Here is an 18,423-nt window from a genome sequence, read left to right as displayed (position 1 = left end):
AGGTTTCTCACAGGTCTGCCAGACTAATACTCAACAGGAAGAAACCTCAATGGGCTGCATTTGTGTATGTTATTGAACACTTACTCTGTGCAGACAAAGCAAAATGTGTCCCAGCCAGGTGTAACTTCCCCAGCAGCCTCTGTGGGAAGGCAACTGCCAGCATTTGGTCTTGCTGCTTTTACAGAGACCTTACAGCCCTGCTAGAAGGAGGAGAAACTCTGGCAGGGCCACCTCTGCTGGGACAAGTTTTTTCTCCAGGGTTAGAAGTATGATACCTGCAAAAAACTATTGTGTATAATTTTGTATATACATTGTGTATAATATATGTTTGGACACAGAAGCATACATGTAGAATACCTATAAAATACATTAGGCATATATATTTTAATATAAATATATATATAAATAAGTACAAAATCCTCTCTGCTTTCCTTTCCACACGTGCTTTATATCCTTGGAATGTAATGACCACTGAAGCAACAGCTTGCAGATGCTTCTGTACATCAACAGCAGAGTCTGCCAGGCCTGCACCTCTGTCAAGCTGTGGCAGTCTGGACAGTAGGATCATGGAAAAGGTTGTTAAATATGACAAGATCCAAGACTCAGGAATTCACATACACCTTGGAATTGTCAGATTTCTGTCAGACTCACTGAATCACAGTGAGAGGATGGGACTTGTGCAGAACTATCCACAAAACCCATTGCTGATGTGACTACAGCACTGTTGGCTGGCAGTGTATTTCTGCTGCTTTCCTTGAAAAGGGTTTTGTGTGGTTTTTTTTTTAAATGATGTTTATACATAAATCTGCTGAATGCAAAATCCCAGGCAGGTAAGATCTGTTTTCTTCAGAAACAAAACAATGGCTCTGATAACACTAATTTTGAACAAAACATATGAGCTCTTTGGGAGAAATAATAATTCATGCAAGTCTCAGTGTGTGGGGAAAAAAAAAAAGCAATTGTAATTCTTGACTGTAAGGTTAAAACCATCTCCTCTAATTGCACAGCAACACCTGCATTGCACCACCTCAGGCAGCTGCAGCAAGTGAATGCTCACACCCATTAAACACTTGGCAGTGCTGCAAAGCTGGTCAGCTCCCACCACCAAGCACAGCCCTCACACCAGGCAGGCACAGGCAGCCTGGCACCTTTGGGCTAAGGAAGATGATCCAGAATTTATCTCCAGCAGAACAGTTGCCTCAATCTTCCTGCTAGGGCAATGTGCTTCCATTTGGGTGTTATTAAACCACCACCATGCTGGGTCTACCTAAACTCCTGCAAAAAGGCAATTAAGTGGCTAAACATAGCAATTTTTACTCAGAGTCCCATGTGTTCCACAGCAGCTATTTTGAGGGGCTTGCACAGATTTTCTCCTGAATCCATACTCCAAACTGAAGTATAAGGTTTGGCATGGCTTTTTGTAAGGGGAGATGTTTACACACACCCCCTAAAGTTGTAACTTTTGTAAACACCAGAAAAGCATCAATTCTGCTGCTTCCCAAACTTTGTTAATTGGTATGAATTCTAGAAAACATTGTAATTGATTTTATCACAATGAATTTTTAAGTTTTGTACACTTAAAAGCTGCCAGTAGTATGAAACAGGCTGAAAAAAACAGGCTGAAAAAAAAGCATCTTGCTTTGTTATACTGGTAAAAAACCTCTTCTGTTGTTACCTTGCTAGTGTAACCCAGGATTTTGAAAGCAGGTAGGTCTCTCTGCTCCCAGGACATCTTTTTCTCTAACACTGGCCCTATCCTCTCAGAGGAAAGGTGAGAATAAACCAAACAGCTCCCTGGCTGCTGGGGGCAGCACTTCTGCACCTGGAAACAGTACACCTGAATAAGCAGAATATACTACATTTAACAACTTGATTAAAAAATAAATTTTGCCAACAGGGAAAGATCAGTTGGTATCACAGGCAAATTGGGAGGCACCAAAAGTAAATGGCCCAATGGACATCAGAGACAAGTCTGGCTACAGAAACAGGGCTGACAACTCCAACACAGGTAGATCACAGATGCACATTCCAGACAAGAAAGTACTTCCCTTCTCCACCCAATTTAAGGTCATTCCCTTCCTAGTAGGCCAGCCAGAGTAAAGCTAACACAAACACCAAAGCATTTAGAAAAATGGCAGTTTAATGTGTAGTGGTAAGGTGACAAAAGAAACAAACCATTTATAGAGTGTTACTGAAAGAAATGTGCCTATTTTTTTTTTAAGCATCCAAATGAAAAATGTGAGCAAACTCTTAAGGGAGGTATTATCTTCTTAAGACTCATATTGATGATACTGTTTATGTCTAGAAAAATCTGATTAACACGAGTGATTTGGCAACTCCAATTCTAAAGCTGTGAAAAACAGGCTAAAAAAGCCATAAAGTTATGCTGTAATCTCTAAACCCAATATAATTGGGCAAAGACAGATCTTCAAGTTGCTTTGCTACAGCTTTGAATCCAACTGAAGATCTTTTCCTGACCCACAGTCAGGGAATCAATTCACAGAATTAGAAAATAACTTCCAACACTTTAGGAAAAAAGTCGTTTTCTTCCCCAACAGACTCACCAGTGCTTGTGCCATCTAGTGGCCCCATTCTTCAGGTGAGTACCAGGGTTCCTTATCAAAAGCCTTTAGTTAGGCTGCTTCTTTTATTACTTTAAATGAAAGGCTAGAATATGCAATGCAGAACACCACTGCTGACAAAGTATCATAGAAGAGAAATTCACCCTCTCCAGATACCAGCCACCAATATGAAGCACTTGTCCCAAAAAGGGACATGACAAAACTACATTTTCTCTTTCTTCAAAAAGGCCTTGTATCCCCTTCAATGAAACCTCTAACAAGCACAGAGAGTGAAGTAACTGTTTACACAAAGAAAATTGATCCTTTAGAGTAAAACAGCTCTCCTCATTCTCAATTATTTAGGTCTGAAAGACCCCAGCTTGGTTTTTCTGTATGTTTTATTAGAAAAAATATAACTATAGCTTCAATTTGGGTTCTTTTGCCTCTAAAGCCTTGGTTGCTAGTTCCACTCTCTTTTTTAACAAGCTAGCTTCTTCAGCACTCTTTTGGGCTTGGGCATGTTTCAGTAAAAAGTGGGTGAGGAACAGTTTCAAGCCTTCCCGCAGCATTTGCAGTTTGGGGTTGTCAGATATCCTGTAAAGATACAGATCAAAAACATAATTTAGTCTTCTCCCATTTCAGAAGTTTATCATCTTCTTCAAATAGAGCTGCAGAAAAAAATCCAACCTAGTAAAGAAGTTTTATTGAAGAAGCTTTCAAATTACCAAGTCTACCTTGGTTTGGCAAGCAGCCCAAACACTCGACATACAACTGGCCTCAACAATAAAATGGAATATTGCAGCCCAAGGCTTGCTTTATGTAAACAATTACATTACAGCAAAGAACAAGGCAAACTCCATGTTCAAGATTCCTTGTGTTGCTGCATGACAGCTGAAACATCACCACCTGATTTTTTCAAACTTTATGTGATATTGCAAATCTTATCCACTCAAGTCCTCAGCATCCCTAAGGATGGAAATTTCCCAGCCTCTCCAGGCTACCCTGTCTCATATCAGAAATCAGATTTTTCAGAGAACACTGATAACAAAGCCATTAAAAATACCCCAAACATTTGCCTCTTTAGTATCACCTTCTTTTTCCTAAGATACATCCTAGCAATGACAGCTGGCAGTGAATCCCACTGCACACAGGTGGTACAGCAATAAGGGAAACAGGGAATTACAGAGCTCTGCTCATGAAAATCCAATGACCAAAATGATACATTGAATATCTGGAAGCCTTATTTTGCATGACACAGTTGCATCTCTATCAGACCCTGTAGGAACACACACATATGACACACTGGCCCCACTCAGCCAGGAAGGGCTCACATTTTAAGGGATGGAGGACTGATGTCCTGTGGAAAAGGCATAGTGCAATTCCAAACAAAATAGGCAAACTTCTTATCTTCTTAATTACTACTCAACAAGGTTTCTCTGGAAATGCCAGTGATCACTTACCTCATAAAAATGTCAGTAATTTCCTCCTCATCTGCTTTGGTTAACAGTGTGCTTAATACCTGTCGCAAGAAACGGACTTTGGGTTTGTCCAGTTCACTGAATTCAATGACCTGACAGACAGAGAGGGACAATTAGATTAATTCAAGTATTTCAAACTTGAACAACAAGCTGGTCTTCTCTCCTAAATGAAGAACTTTAAGCACACCAACTGGCCTCTGCATATACTGAGCCTTGAGTTTAGCACAGAATAATTACCTGAGAAGGCTGCCTCCAAAAGCAAATCAATAATGAAAGAAAAGAACCTTCTAAGGAATAGAAGGCTCCTGGTACCAGAATACCAGATGTCCTTTCTCAATTAGATAAATACTTTGTAAGTACCTGGCACAATCCATTTAATTGCCTGTTTAATACATTCCAGTTACTCTTCTAATGGAATTCTGTGGACTACCCATTCTGAAATCCAAGAAATCTACTCAGCACTTTCTTGTCTAATAAAAACAACATCAGCTAAAAACCATAGCACAAAAACCACTGGCAAAGCCTGCTAATGAAGGGGCCTCAGCTCCAACCCTGGATATGCTAAAGGAAATAATCTCACAACTGCTCTAAATAAAGAAATGTAGACTTTCTCTATGCCTGGGTCACCAGAGGTTCCCTTCCCCAAATGACAGCATTACCATAATCAATTGGAACAATTTGGTAATTTTAAAACAAGTTTGTCTTAGCATAATCAGCTAAAGTACCAGATAAGTAACAGAGAAAATATGCCTTCCATAGAACTAGCAAATGCAGGGAAAACACAGAAGGATTTGAAAAGAAAACATACCAACCTTGAGAACTGAAAGTGGCAGTGATTTTGTCCTTATTAAGTGAGCCAGCAGTGAAACCAAGTTGGAGATGGCAGCAGCTGACAGATTTTCTAAGTCTCTGATTTTGTCCCAAATACTAAACTGAAATGTCACCTAGAGGTGAAAGGTAAAAAAAATAATCCTACAAATCAAGTGGCTGTTTAATTGAGTAACAACATAACAAACCTTTTGACCTTGTATTCTTTATAAGCCCTTCCTTAATTAACAGAAATGCTTGATCAGACTCTTCCAATTATTTTAAAATGCATAAAACAGAAGAAATAAAACATTCAGCATTTCATTTCCTATTCAGATCTGACCATGAGTATGCCTTACTGAATGCTTAGCCATACCAGCAGAATTTTTCCTTGGGATCAAGATCCTAACAGGCATGCACCCATTCTCAGGTATTCAGTAAATCTCTTCCTAACCACAGTCATGACACAAAACCAATGAAGCAACAGATTTGTCCTTACCTGAAATCGTCTTTCATGTCCACAAAACTTGTTAGCCAAAAATGCATAGAAGGGGTTGAATGTCTTCTCCTGTAAGCAGCAGTAAAGGATGACATGAACTATTTCTCTCTCCTGCTGATCTTTCAGTCCAAGCCTAAAATTGAGCAAGAAATTGAGAATCATTTTGTAAGGAAAAACTTGTTGACACAAAGTAAGAGCTACAGTCAACATCTGAGAGTAATACTTTAAAACCTTTCCAAACATCACATTAAACTTTACTTGTTACAAAGTACCTATCAAGTCTTTAAAACTCCTAATGGACTCCAACTTGTTGGCTAAACAAGTATCCTGGTATGGCTCTGTGGAAATGCTGAAGCATTATGGGTGTCAAAGGAGGAGATGCAAAAGTAAGACCTCAAGAAACAGAAGTGGAATGATGAAAGTATTATCATTGCCCAGAGAAGGAAAGGTATCCCACTCCATGTTTGCAGCACTCCATGAACAGAAGAGAGGTTCCAGCAGTAGCACTGCATCCACAGGTACCACTACAAGGGTTAAACTGTGAAAGAAAGGCTAAAGAGTGAAACAAGAACTGTAGGGTCCCATTGTGATCATCTCATGCTTGTACTTATGGTCATGGGAGGAAAACCAGCCTTTGGATCAGTGCAAGCCTATTTGGAGAAACATTTCCAGGGCCCTTGACTTCTGTGGTACTTAGTAGGGATAAGAAAAGATTCTTAGATTTCTTAGATGTTTTTCTTTGGTGATATGAATTTTTTAATCTCTGGGTACCACTCAGGATACAGTAATTATAAAGCACCTTAAAAAAAAAAAACAACCTGGAGAAAAGAATATCTATCTATCTGTACCTATCTTATGTTGGCTTCTTCAGCATGAAGGCCAAGGACTGAGCAGCCTCCCCACTCCAACAGCTGACCAGTATAAAAGAGGGCTGAGACACTCTGGCATGGAATGGTGACTAACTCACAATGCACCTGGTCTGTGATTTAACTTCCTTAATGCTGCCAAATGCTTGGCAGCGTTAAAACCAATTCAAATGAAAAATGCATCATATTAGGATCTGAAAAATATCAAACAAAATTCTTCTCATTGCTTCAAGTTCAAGTTTCACAGGGCATTTTTACAACTCAAGAGTACTTGCTAACCAAGTTTGACTCCACTGGAACTTGCCTTAGTGTCTGTAGGGTAGTTGGTCATTACTTGATGCCAATATCCCTCCTTTGTACACACCTCCACATATCTGCATTGCTTGTGACCACAGACACCTCAGATTAACAGAGAAAACACTGCTGCTGAGCCCAAACTCCCTAGAGTTTAAATTTTACAGTAGGAAAATCTGGGATGATTTCTAGGCTAATGAGCAGTAAAAATTGAGAAGTCTGCTCTTCCAAAAGGGGTCAGTACTGGGAGTGCTGTGTCTGTGTCATAACCTACCTGCCCTCCCATCAGCCAACTTCCATCTGATTTCAGAGCAACAAAAGGTTTTTTTTACAAATATACAGGTTTTCAGCCATTAGATTTGTATTTAATAGATGACTTAGGAAGTTACACTGCAATCACTAGTTTGGCACACTCTCCTTTTACTTGTTCCTCATCACTCCTATCATGACTTGCTTATTTATGTTGCCAGAGCTGTAACCAAGTGACAACACTTGGATATTCAATTTTCTTCCTACGTTCACTTCTTCACAGAGCTAGAACTCCTAAACATCTAAAATTTAAGAGTCTGGACTGTCTTTCACTGCTGAGCTTCACCATAAACCTGAGTAGATTTCATAAGCCTGATATTCTTTGATAAAGAATGTGAAACCACCTCAATGATTCAATTATTCATGAGTTACATGGACTTGTATATCTTGATCCTGCTGTAAATGGGATAACTGCCTTTGAAGCAGTTTGTCACCAGCAGAAGCCTGCCTCCAAGTAGGTTAGTTATCATCAGCTGAAGCCCAAGACTATCATTGTCTTCAGATCAAAAATAGCAACACTTGAATCCCCTTTTAAGTCAGTTCAAATTATATTAGCAGATACACTCAATTTGGTAGTATTTAGCAAGAAATGGAGAATAATTTTGTAAGGAAAAACTTGCTGACACAAAGTTATCCTGAATTACACATCTCACTCCAATAGGATAGCTAAGCCTTTCATGAGTGGCTCAGTATTTTCTGAGATGTGAAGTTTCTCAAATTCTTTATTCTTCTACAAAATAACTTCAAAAATTGCCTCTCCATCAAACTTAAGCAGCATTCATTCTCTCTCCTGAGTGAAACTGTGGTTTGTGAAGAAGGTGTGGCCTTTCAGCTGATGAACAGCATCCAGTCTCACTCTCTCCTCTTTGTCACCAGTGATGTTCCCAGCCCTCTTCACTGACACCTCTGCAATCACTGAGCCACTTCAGGGAGCTGTTCTGGCTCCAAACTAATACTTTCATCTGCAGAAAGGAGGAAAGGGACTAGAAAAACTATAGCCTGAATTTCAAGTAGTTTAAATTGTCCTTTAACCACACCTCAACTCTGCCACAGAACTAGCAGCAGATGAATCAACAAGAGCAGTTAAAATATTTATTTTTATGCTCTTCCTCATGAGACACCAAACATACAAATACAAATTCCCATACACTCTGGAACACATGTTCACACTGAAGCTAATTCCTTCACTGACAATTATGTGTACTTTCCATTATACTCTGCCAGATGAGGGCAGATTTAAGAATTCCTCTCTTTGAGTTTGCTGTATAAACATCAGCACCAACACACACCAGGCAGCCTGCAGAGAGATTTTCTGCCAAGCCTGTATGTATTCAGATTTGTGTACTAGCCTAAATAGCAGAGATGAGAGTCAAGTCCAATTTGCAAATTGAGCTGCCAGGTCTTGGCAAGTGCTGCAGCAGCAGCTAATTTCTTTTAATTGAACAGGCCATATTAAGATATTGGAATGACTCCATCACAGTCTCAAGTCCAAGCTGTGTTTTGCAAAAGTGGCATTTAATCAAATATTAGTTGACTTTATTACAGAGTCTGTTTTGGTTTGGTAAGCAAATTAAATAATTGCATGCCATCATGGTAAGACAATACCCTTGAGTTACAAGGCTGAGACAGAAAAGTTCAGACCTGATCTCTCCCCTCCCAGTTCCTACAGACTTAAAAATAATATTCTGACAAACACAAGGAATAGCTTAGCTTGAGCTCTTCCCTGATCACATCTTCTGAAGAGCTGCTTGTCAAGGGGTAAGGGAACTGGTTTTCATGTGAAGCAAACCCAAAGCTAAAAAATTCTGCAAGAGGGTAGTGAAAGTGATAGAACACTATCAGGTCATGCAAGCATGGGCAGAGATGGCTTAACAAGGTGGCAGGAAGTCAAAGAAGTGGCAGTAGCACAGAAATTACAGCAATCCAGCAAAAAACCCAAAATATGATCTGCAAGGGCTTCTGGTCTGCCTCTGTGAGGAAACAAGCCTGCAGCAGCTTTCCATCCACTCTGCTGGGATACACAGCTCCAATGCAAAAAGACACAGGCTCCTCACATCAGAAGATGCTGCAAATCACAGTTACAGCCAGCAGCAACAACAACAGGGGCTATTCCTTTCCTCTGACTGCCAGTCAGTTCTGCCTGCCCCCATTAATCCTGACACCAGGGTTCTGGTTCCTTCTCCTGCCCTTTTACCCTATGTGGATACCTAGCTATGCACTTCTTTTAATTGCATTATCATCTGAATGCTCTTAAGCCCAGACCAGAAATGCTGCATTTACAACCTGATTTTAGTTCTGAGCTGATTTCTGTACTTACTTCAGAAGTTTTTCAAAGGCATCCATGAAGTCTTCACTCGTCATCAAGACACAAAAAATACTTCTCCTGATATCAGTGTTCATTCTCAGCTTACGAGCAAGCTCCATTATTTTTGAACTCACCTGAAAATAAAGTTATATGCTATTTTATTTCTGTTTGCCTTAAAAAAAGCTATTTCTGTACAGCCTTAAATAACACCATCAGTGAAGCTCTCCAGTAAACCATGAATCACCAGTCCAAAGGTCCTGAGCTTTTGTCCAGAGGCACAGACGACATCATCAGAAGCTTTTTCAACTATGGAAATACATTTTAATCTACTTTAATTGTGCCAATTAATTTTAAGACATGCTTCTTTAACATAAGTAATTCACCATCACATTACTTTTGGAATCAGCTTGGATATATGACACAGATAGACACCACAACCCATCAGAATTCCTACTAGCAAATCCACTGTTGAATCAAGTCTTTTCTTGATTCCACAGGATTCCACAGGAATTCCACAGGATAAGAAAAAACAAGCTATACCATATTTGTAGTAACAGCTCTTATGAAGCACATGAGTACAATGTCTTAAAAAAAACAGAGAGCAGAATTTACAGTCCAAAAGCTTGATCTTACAAGAGCATGTGAAGGTTTTTTGGTGGGCTCTGAAATGAACTTCCTGACAAATCTTCAAGAGATCACAAACACTTAGACTTTTAATTTGGATTTACCTTTCCTACGTGCAGCTTTTGCTGAGCCTGGCTTTTGGTATCACTGATCATTGGAGCTCCACTCCAGGATGAGCCCACGATCCACCAGCGACCGACCTGGTCAGCGCTGAGGAGAGACTCCAGGGACACGCGGAGCTGGGTGTCTTTACCTGAACCACTGCTGTGAACCTTGAATAACAAAACAAAAGTAACAACCAACACAGGAGCTTTTATTTGAAATGTTTTTTCTCTCTTACGGACCACAACAAATACTTTGATTACTTAAAATTGTTTTTAAACAAAAACTTTAAGCATATAAATTCATATCTTCATAAAGGTCTTCCCATGGTTCCTCCCTAACCTTTGTTTCAATCAGCAACCTGAAAAGAATTTACAAGTTTCCCATATGATATATTTTATTAAATGCATAAAGTTACATAAATCTACATGTAGAAGCTCTTGGGTTTTTTATTTGAAAAAAGATATACTAATCTAAAAAGTAGAAATCTTTCAATCACAAAATTTGATTAGAATTAAGAGGATGCTGACATTGCGGCATCCTACAATCTGGTCACAATTTCCTTTTTGAACATTTGTGACTACATAAAATGACACAACAAGCTGCCTTATGTGTTGTACAGCTCTAATGGCAAAAAATTTTAAACTCTGAACAAAACAAGAATTTTCAACAACAGAGTCTAGAAGTGCATCAGAAGGACTGTAAAAATTTAAGAGAGGAAATCCTACAGAACTAGGTTACCTAGCTTGTTTTTGCCTGGCCTCTTAACCTGATATGCACATCCTGCACTGATAAATTACTTTCATCCCTTTTATACTGGGTTGTTCTAGACAAAGTGCCCATTCTGTCAAAAAAACACCAAAAAACACACCAACAAAAATCCCCAAGAAAGCTGAAATCCAATACAAATAATTCTCCTGCTTTAAGAATAACAAGGCTACACCAGCCAAGCAAGTTCTCACCAGAGCTCTCTGCAATTTGCGGAGTCTTTCAACTGGCTCAGGATCATAGCCAGGGATCTTCCTCATGTCATTGTTCCTAAGTGCCAGCATGGTCTCCAGCATGAACCGAACCTGTGGGGAAAAGAAATAGTTCTGTCAGTTCTAAGCTGTGGGTTTATTAAATAAAGTACAAGAGTGTACTTTGAAATTACTATTCTGGAGAATAAGCAGCTCAGCTGCCAATATACACCAAAATTTAAATACAACATGTTTGCTTTTATCCCTGTTACAGTAATTTGTGTACAAGCTTCATCTGCTAAACACCTATTTTTTGAAGTGTATGAAGTATCATGAAACAGAAAAACTGTCCATTGCATAAGAGACAAACCAGTCCTGTCCCATCCATCATGAGCATTTTGGCACCTGTGTCCTAAGAACTAATGCAGAAAGACAAACAAGAAGAATGTCACGCTAATGGTAATTTAGAATCAGAATAGAATGCAGCAGAAAACGTTTCTGTAAGTTAAACTATGTATCCAAGTACTTATTACAGGCTGTTGAGAATATGAAATCTTTAGAACAAACACATACCCTTGTTTGATCCTGGAATTTCTTCTCTGCTGTGCTTGCTTTCCTCTGGGCTTCAGTGATCAGTTCTTTCAAAGCCAATGCATCATCTTTTCTTAAGGAAAAGCCCACATTTTTCAGAAGAAACAAAATCAGCTCAATCTCTTTTTCAGTGAAAGTGCTAACAAGCTTTTTCAGAATATCAAAGATCAGCAGGCAATGAACCACATGGAAGTTATACAGATGAGCAATCAAGGCAAGCAGATTTTCACATTCCTTCCCTTCAGCATCACTTTTACAGAGTTCATCAAATTTCTTCACCACAGCTTCCAAAAAGTGAGCACCGACCTGGCAACAATTCCATTAAGGGGAAAAAAAAAATCCAGCAGTTAACTCTAAGTAGATTTTACAGACATCTGTAAAACTCATTTTTGGGTCACTGCCACTATTAATTTTAAAGAAATACTGTTGCTCCTTTCAACCAATAGGGATGTTCTACATTTACATACACAAATATTTAAGTGGTGAGACATTTTTGTAGAAGTCTATGTTATTTACACCTCACATTTGACATCCAGTTGGCTTTTAAAGCCTGTGCAAGAAAAACAAATATTATGAACCTACTGTACACATACACCAGCATTTATTTACATAATATTCATGGACACATATTAGCATCTTTCCAGCTGTCAGACTAGCATGCTGTTACTGCTAGCCATTCATCCAGGAAAAGCTGCATGTCAAAAAGCAAACACACTCCTGAGTGTGGCATTCCAGAACAAACTCCTTAAGAGAAGGATAAAAACTAGTATTGTGAAAAAAACCCCAAAATACCAAGTTGTCACAGTTGCTGAGCATAAGGTGCAGCTGCTTTTGAAGTGGGGATAATTCTTAGATGTTTGTCAGTGGTACAGCTGGGAAAAGAAATTTTGGAATATATTTATTTCTGAAGAGAGAACTGATGCTAAAGGCTGGGATTAGAAAGCCTACAGGCTCTAAAACACAGGGAGGTGATGAATACATTGCTACTAAGTAAGACCTTCACCCATTATTGTTGTGCTAAAATCTGCTGACCTTAAGAAAACCAGGAGTCCCAGCAGCAGTACTGACCCAGCTGGGGTGTTAACTATGCAATGGCTGCACAAATTTATAAACACAGGGCAACTTCTGCATTGCTCAACCTAATCTTCAGTGCAGCTGTACTGTCACACTTTCATGTAATGCATTTTGTACATTTATTTTACAGAAACCTTGTATTTGCAGTCAGAACTGCCTTTCAAGCAGCAAAGAGGGACAAAATAAAAGTTTAATGCCAAGGCTACATGGAGAAAGTTGCCTTAATTGCATCCATCTGATATTTAATATGGTTTCAGAGCCAGCATTCAGGCCACAGTATGACAAATTAAAAAACTTGCATTAATATACCTTTTGCATTGAGATGTGGGGAGAAGAAAAAAGAGTAATCTAATAGGAATACACTGCTGAAACAACTTTGTTTCCTGACAGACATCTCACTAAAATTAGCTAAAATATTCTCTTTGACATCAGGAGCTTCAGCATCACCTTGGGCAAGAGGGATTTTACCTCATTCATCAGGTTTAAAAACACAAAACAAAATCCCCTCCAAAAATTGCCATGCTTTTTGAAGTTTTTAATATTCCATGTTATAACTACTTAATTCCACTGATGATTTGCATGATTTGCTTAGGAAAGGTTTATCCACCATTGTAAAAGGATTCCTGCATTTGCAACACTTATCTGGATATACATAGTTCAAAAACAATACCCTCATGTATCCATGAGAACAGAAACAGATCAGTGTAACTAAAGGGAAGAGAAACTGAAGGTTAGAAACTTGGAAAGTTAGAAACTTTTCTACTGGTTGCAGAAAAATTGTGATGAAAAAAATGATGGGTTTATAACTGACTAGTGGTAACTCATGGAGGAGATAAAATCAGATAAAACAATGGACTAAGACCCTTTCCTTGTGGAAGCCTTGCAAATAAGCCACAAAATACTGATGAAACTCAAATAAAGATGCTTGTCAGTGCCACACAGTTAAAAATTAGAAGGCAATTCAAACAAAATGTCAAGGAGAACACTCTACAATATGCATTACTCCACAAAATTTGTCCCCAGCACAAGAATTACCTCAATTCCTACATTATGATGAAGGATGCTGACCAGAAGGACGTGCTCCATCAGGAGCCTTGCAGGCATGGCAACTGCAGTCACACAGGCACTCATGAGAATGTCTGTCAGAGTGTCATTCATGTCCTTTCTGCTGTTGGCCATGTAGAGCTCTTCCATCTGTCCACTGATGGAGGACAAATTTGGTTCACTCAGCCTGTGGAGAAACAAAATCCAATGTTCACTCTTTCTGCTCCTTACGTGATTCCACAATTTTGAGTTCACCCAACAAACAGCTATTCTTTTTAGAGAAACTAGTTTGACTTCAGAAGAAAAGATTGAAGATTGGTAAGATGAGTGGAAGGAAATTTTTGTATTTTTCTGTGTTTACTAAACTAAAAAAGTATAGTACATTTAATTCTAGTGTAGTTTAAAAAATACATGTAAAAACATGTTAGCAACAGTATTTACAAACCACTGTCAATCTGCTTACTGTCACACTGAACAGATTTATTACAAAAAGAGACTGGTTTTAGCAGTTTTAACTGTGGCACATCATGGTCTTTGAAGAAATTAAGTATGAAAATAATTAATACTTTAATGTATATGGTATATCCAATTTCAAATGACTGAACAAACTCTAGTCTATGTTTTACAGGTAACAGATGATAACTGCCAATATATTTCTGATTTAAAAAAACCTCTAAAACTGAAATTAATGTTAATTACTTTTTCTATTCTGCAGTACTTTAACCTAGGAAGGGTTGCTCCTCTTCAGATGTAGTGTTAGAGAAATTTAATTTATTAAAAAAACCCAAAACAAACCAAAACCTGTTTTCTTCTGAGTTTTTTTTAATAAGCATACTCCAACTGACACTTAGTGAATTACAGCTAGCACTTGCAGGGAACTGCTGTGTGGAATCCAGCCCAATCTTAAATTTATTTTCTAGATGTTTCAACATCTATAATGACTAACTTTGAAGAATTTATACCAATAAAGATAATTATTCTTAACAATAGCAGACATGATTGCCAACTTAAAATCAGTTTGTGAAGAGAAAAGTCACATCCCTGCCACCTGGGCTTGAATGATGAGCATTGTCACATTGATCCAGAAAGATTAATGACTTTCCTCATTACACTACCTATTAATGAGGCCATTCACCATTTTCTTCAGTCTTCCCAATTCTTCTCTTTTCTTGTCATCAAGTGTCTCCTGTGCTTTCCTTATTTGAGGAGGAACATACTTTGTAGCACCGTGATTATCACTCTTAGGGGGAAAACAAAACAAGGTGTCAATGAGACCACTATCTTAAACACTTGAACACAAATATACATTTCTATTTAAGATTAAAGTGCCAAACTTTTAGTGAAGGATATATCTTACCATCTAATAATCAACACCAAAGGAACAACATGAAGAAAAGAAGCAGGTGAAAAATAACCCTTTATGACAAACTTGACAACAGCAAAGCCCCTTTTCTCTAAATTTCTTTAAGTTATGGTCATTAAAACCTGGCATCTCAAGTCTTGGTTTTACTCAGGTTTTATTTAGGCCCATGAAAGCTGCATGCCCTGTGTGACCTCCTCTCCTCCACCCATTCAACAAGACCTAATACTGGCAGAACCTCTAAGATCATTCAGAAAGTAACATTTCAGTGTGTAACCACCACTGATTTCAACACAAGCTCTCTCTGCAGAAGGGCTTGATCATATTCCTACACTCTAATGCCAGGGCAGCTCCTTTTATTTGCAGATTTCTCACACAGCTCCCACATCCCTTGTGCTGTAGGGTATTATCTGCCCCCAGCCTGACTCAGTGTGGAAACCCAGGGCACTGGGAATATTTCTCTGTCTGCTCTGGGGTGCCCTGACCCCCAGGGCAGCACTGACTTTGACCCTCACTCATAGAGAAAGTTTCCTGGACTTCAAGATAGACCAGGATCCACAAAAGTGTGAAATAGATTATAGAGAGTAGTGTGAGATTATAGAGAGTAGTGCATCACTACTTGATGAGATTATAGTGAGATTATAGAGAGTAGTGCATCACTTGGTGAGAAATTGAGGTTTTGGGATTTTTAGTATGTTGAGGATGGAAGCAAGATGGAGGGCACAGGGTGTTGTCCTGGGTTTCTTCTCCATGCTGCTTCTTCCTTCTTCTTCTTGGGTTTGGGTGGCATTTTGTAATTGGGCAGAAAAGTCCCCATTGCATCTCTTTGGGATCAGTTATTGGGTTAAAAGGGAAAATAATCCAGGTGTCAGTTCTTAATTGGATAGTTTAGTCTTAAAAGACCTCGGAACAAGAGGTTGTTGGCCATTTTGTGCCTTCTAATGAAAAGCTGCCCAACTCACAGTAATAAGACTGTTTTACTGATAAGAAATAATAAACACTTGAGTCTGAACATGAACTACTGTCTCAAGTGCCTTCAATCCAGACCCAGAGAAACCCACGACCGGTACCCCGGCAACTGGGACCCCCACAACTCGGGAACTCTCCCTCCACGTCTAACAAGTGTCTCCAGGACCTGGCAGACCCCTCGAGTCAACAGTGTCGCTGCATCCGACTGTTTAGAACCAGGACAACGCTCCACGTGGCCCGAGCGGACAGCGAACACCTGGGCGTAACAGCGGCGATGCAACCCTGCTCTCTGTTCAGGTTGCGGGATGTGCTTTGGGAAGCAGGTCTGTGCTCTCTGAGGCGAACATCCTACCTCTGCCTCCTCCTCCTCCTCCTCCTCCTCCTCCTCGCTCGAGGGCTCGCTGGCCTCTGGCACCCCGCCGTCCTCGGGAGACGAGCTCTCGCTCTCGCAATGTCCTTCCACATCATCCGCCTCGGAGGGCTCTGAGGCGTCCTCACCATCCTCCTCGTCCTCACCATCTTCCTCGTCGTCGCCATCCTCCTCGTCCTCACCATCCTCCTCGCCATCCTCCTCCATCCCCGGCGGGCGCTGCCGCGGCCCGGGCTCCGTGTCCTGCTGCTCGGTCTCGTCGTCGCTGCTCTCGCAGAGCTGGCTGAGCCCGGCCCGTGTGCCCAGCGCCCCCAGCACGTATCCCAGCCCGTCCCGCAGGAAGCTCTGCGGCAGCCGCTCGTTCGCGGGCCCCTCCTGCTTCTTGCGACGCTTCCCGAGCCCCAGCTGCCGCTCCAGCCGCCGGATCTCCTTCTCCTCCTCCTCGTTGGCTTCCAGCAGGGCCCGTTTTCGTGCCGAGGTGGCTGCGGCGGCGGAGGGGGCCTCAAGGGCTGTCGGTGCCGGTGCCGACACCGGCCTGGGCCGCTGCTTCCCAGCGGCGGGCGAAGCCGGGGCTCCGGGGCGGGCGGCAGGAGCCGGCTTGGCCTGGCCCGGCTTGGCCGGAGTGGGCTTGGCCGAAGCGGGCTTGGCCGGGGCCGGCTTGACTGGAGCGGGCTTGGCTGCAAGAGACTTGGCCGGGGCGGTGGGAGCCTCCACCAGCTCCCCGCGCTGGAGTCGGCGGCGGCGGCTCCGCTTTAGTCTGCGCTTCTCCTTCCTGGCTTCCCGACGGCTCCTGCGGTTGTACCTCTCCGAGTCTTTGAGCAGGGCCAGCGGCGGCTGGCCGCCGGCCGCCTGCACGTAGTCCTGCACCGCCTGCCGCAGCCGGTCCAGTTTCCCGCCGCGGCGGGCGCGGGCGGCCGCCCCCCGCTTCATCCTGCCCGCAGCCACACCGTGCCTGGGCGCCGCCATCTTGGAGAGGGGCCGGGCTGCCGCTTCCGGCGCGCGGCCGCCATGCCGGGCACAGCGCCCCCTGCTGGGCGCGGGCGGCCGCGGCTCTGAGGGGACGGGACCCTGGAGTGCCGCTTCAGAGGCGCTCGGTCGGTAGGGATCCCCTCGTTTGTGTGTATGTATTCAAGAATCACTGAATCATAGAATAAATTAGGTCGGAAAAGATCTGTGAGATCATCGAGTCCAACCTATGACTGAACACCATCACGGCAACTAGACCGTGGCATTAAGTATAGTGCTTAAGGACCTCCAGACACCGGGACTCCACCACGTCCCTGGGCAGTCCATTCCATTCACCCTTTCTGTGCAGAAATTTCTCCTAATGTCCAACCTGAACATCCTCTGGTGCAGTTTGAGGCTGTGTCCCCTCGTCCTATCACTTGTTACCTGGGAGAAGGTCCCGACCCCCACCTGGCTACAGCCTCCTTTCAGGTGGTGTAGAGAGTGGTAAGGTCGCTCCTAAACCTCCTTTTCTCCAGGCTAAATAACCCCAGCTCCTTTCAGCCACTGCTTATAGGATTTATGTTACAGACCCTTCACCAGCTTTGTTGCCCGTTTATAGACATGCTCCAGAAAGAAAATGCAAGGCTTGTCCCTCTTATACCAGGGACAGGAGCAATTTGTCCATCACAGCCCTGGCTGTGATCACGAGGCTCCTGTCACTATAGGACACAAAACAACACAAGTGCACACACCACTGCTCTCAAGGTGAAGAAAAAGGAAGTTTATTTTCTGACTTCAACATTTATAGTTTTCCAAAAGTGACAGTGGATTGGAGGGTGAAAGTGCCACCTCTCCAATGGCACTGGACAAACCAACAGTCCATCAAATTTCTCCTCCTCCATAAAAGAATGCAAAACAATAAGTTATTTACAGAAAGTGTGTGAGAAAGTTTGCTACAAGAATGTAAACATCAGAAGGCTTAGAAAATCTTAAAAAAATCAGGGTGACAGGCTCCATGGGGCACGAGGCTCTCGCTGATGCCTCTTGAGGAGCTGAGGTACACCAGCCCCTGGCCTACCCTCCACCTGCCAAGACCCACATTTTAAGCCCCTTCCAGCACTGCCAAGCTCAGGTGTATCTTCCTGAGTGTGCCAGAGCCAACATCCATGTCCATGGTCTTCCGTAGAGGAACTTGGGGTGCTGATGGATGACAAGCTGTTCTTGAGTCACCAGTGTTTCCTTATGGCCAAGAAAGCCATGGGA

At 41.8% G+C, this 18,423-nt stretch overlaps 1 protein-coding gene across 1 annotated transcript; it reads right to left on the bottom strand.

The window, feature by feature from the left end:
- Positions 1-2,122: 2,122 nt before the first annotated feature.
- On the bottom strand, positions 2,123-17,222 carry NOM1 (nucleolar protein with MIF4G domain 1). Its single transcript, XM_054634168.2, is given in 12 exon segments — positions 2,123-3,155; positions 4,022-4,131; positions 4,852-4,983; positions 5,346-5,478; positions 9,132-9,253; positions 9,848-10,015; positions 10,808-10,918; positions 11,378-11,701; positions 13,505-13,700; positions 14,629-14,753; positions 16,195-17,195; positions 17,198-17,222. Coding segments are annotated over 12 exon segments (2,625 nt in total). The 3' UTR covers positions 2,123-2,977.
- Positions 17,223-18,423: the final 1,201 nt, after the last annotated feature.

The sequence above is a fragment of the Agelaius phoeniceus genome, chromosome 1, assembly GCF_051311805.1.
Source record: "Agelaius phoeniceus isolate bAgePho1 chromosome 1, bAgePho1.hap1, whole genome shotgun sequence".
NCBI lineage: Eukaryota > Metazoa > Chordata > Aves > Passeriformes > Icteridae > Agelaius > Agelaius phoeniceus.
This window is presented reverse-complemented; position numbering and strand designations above follow the sequence as displayed.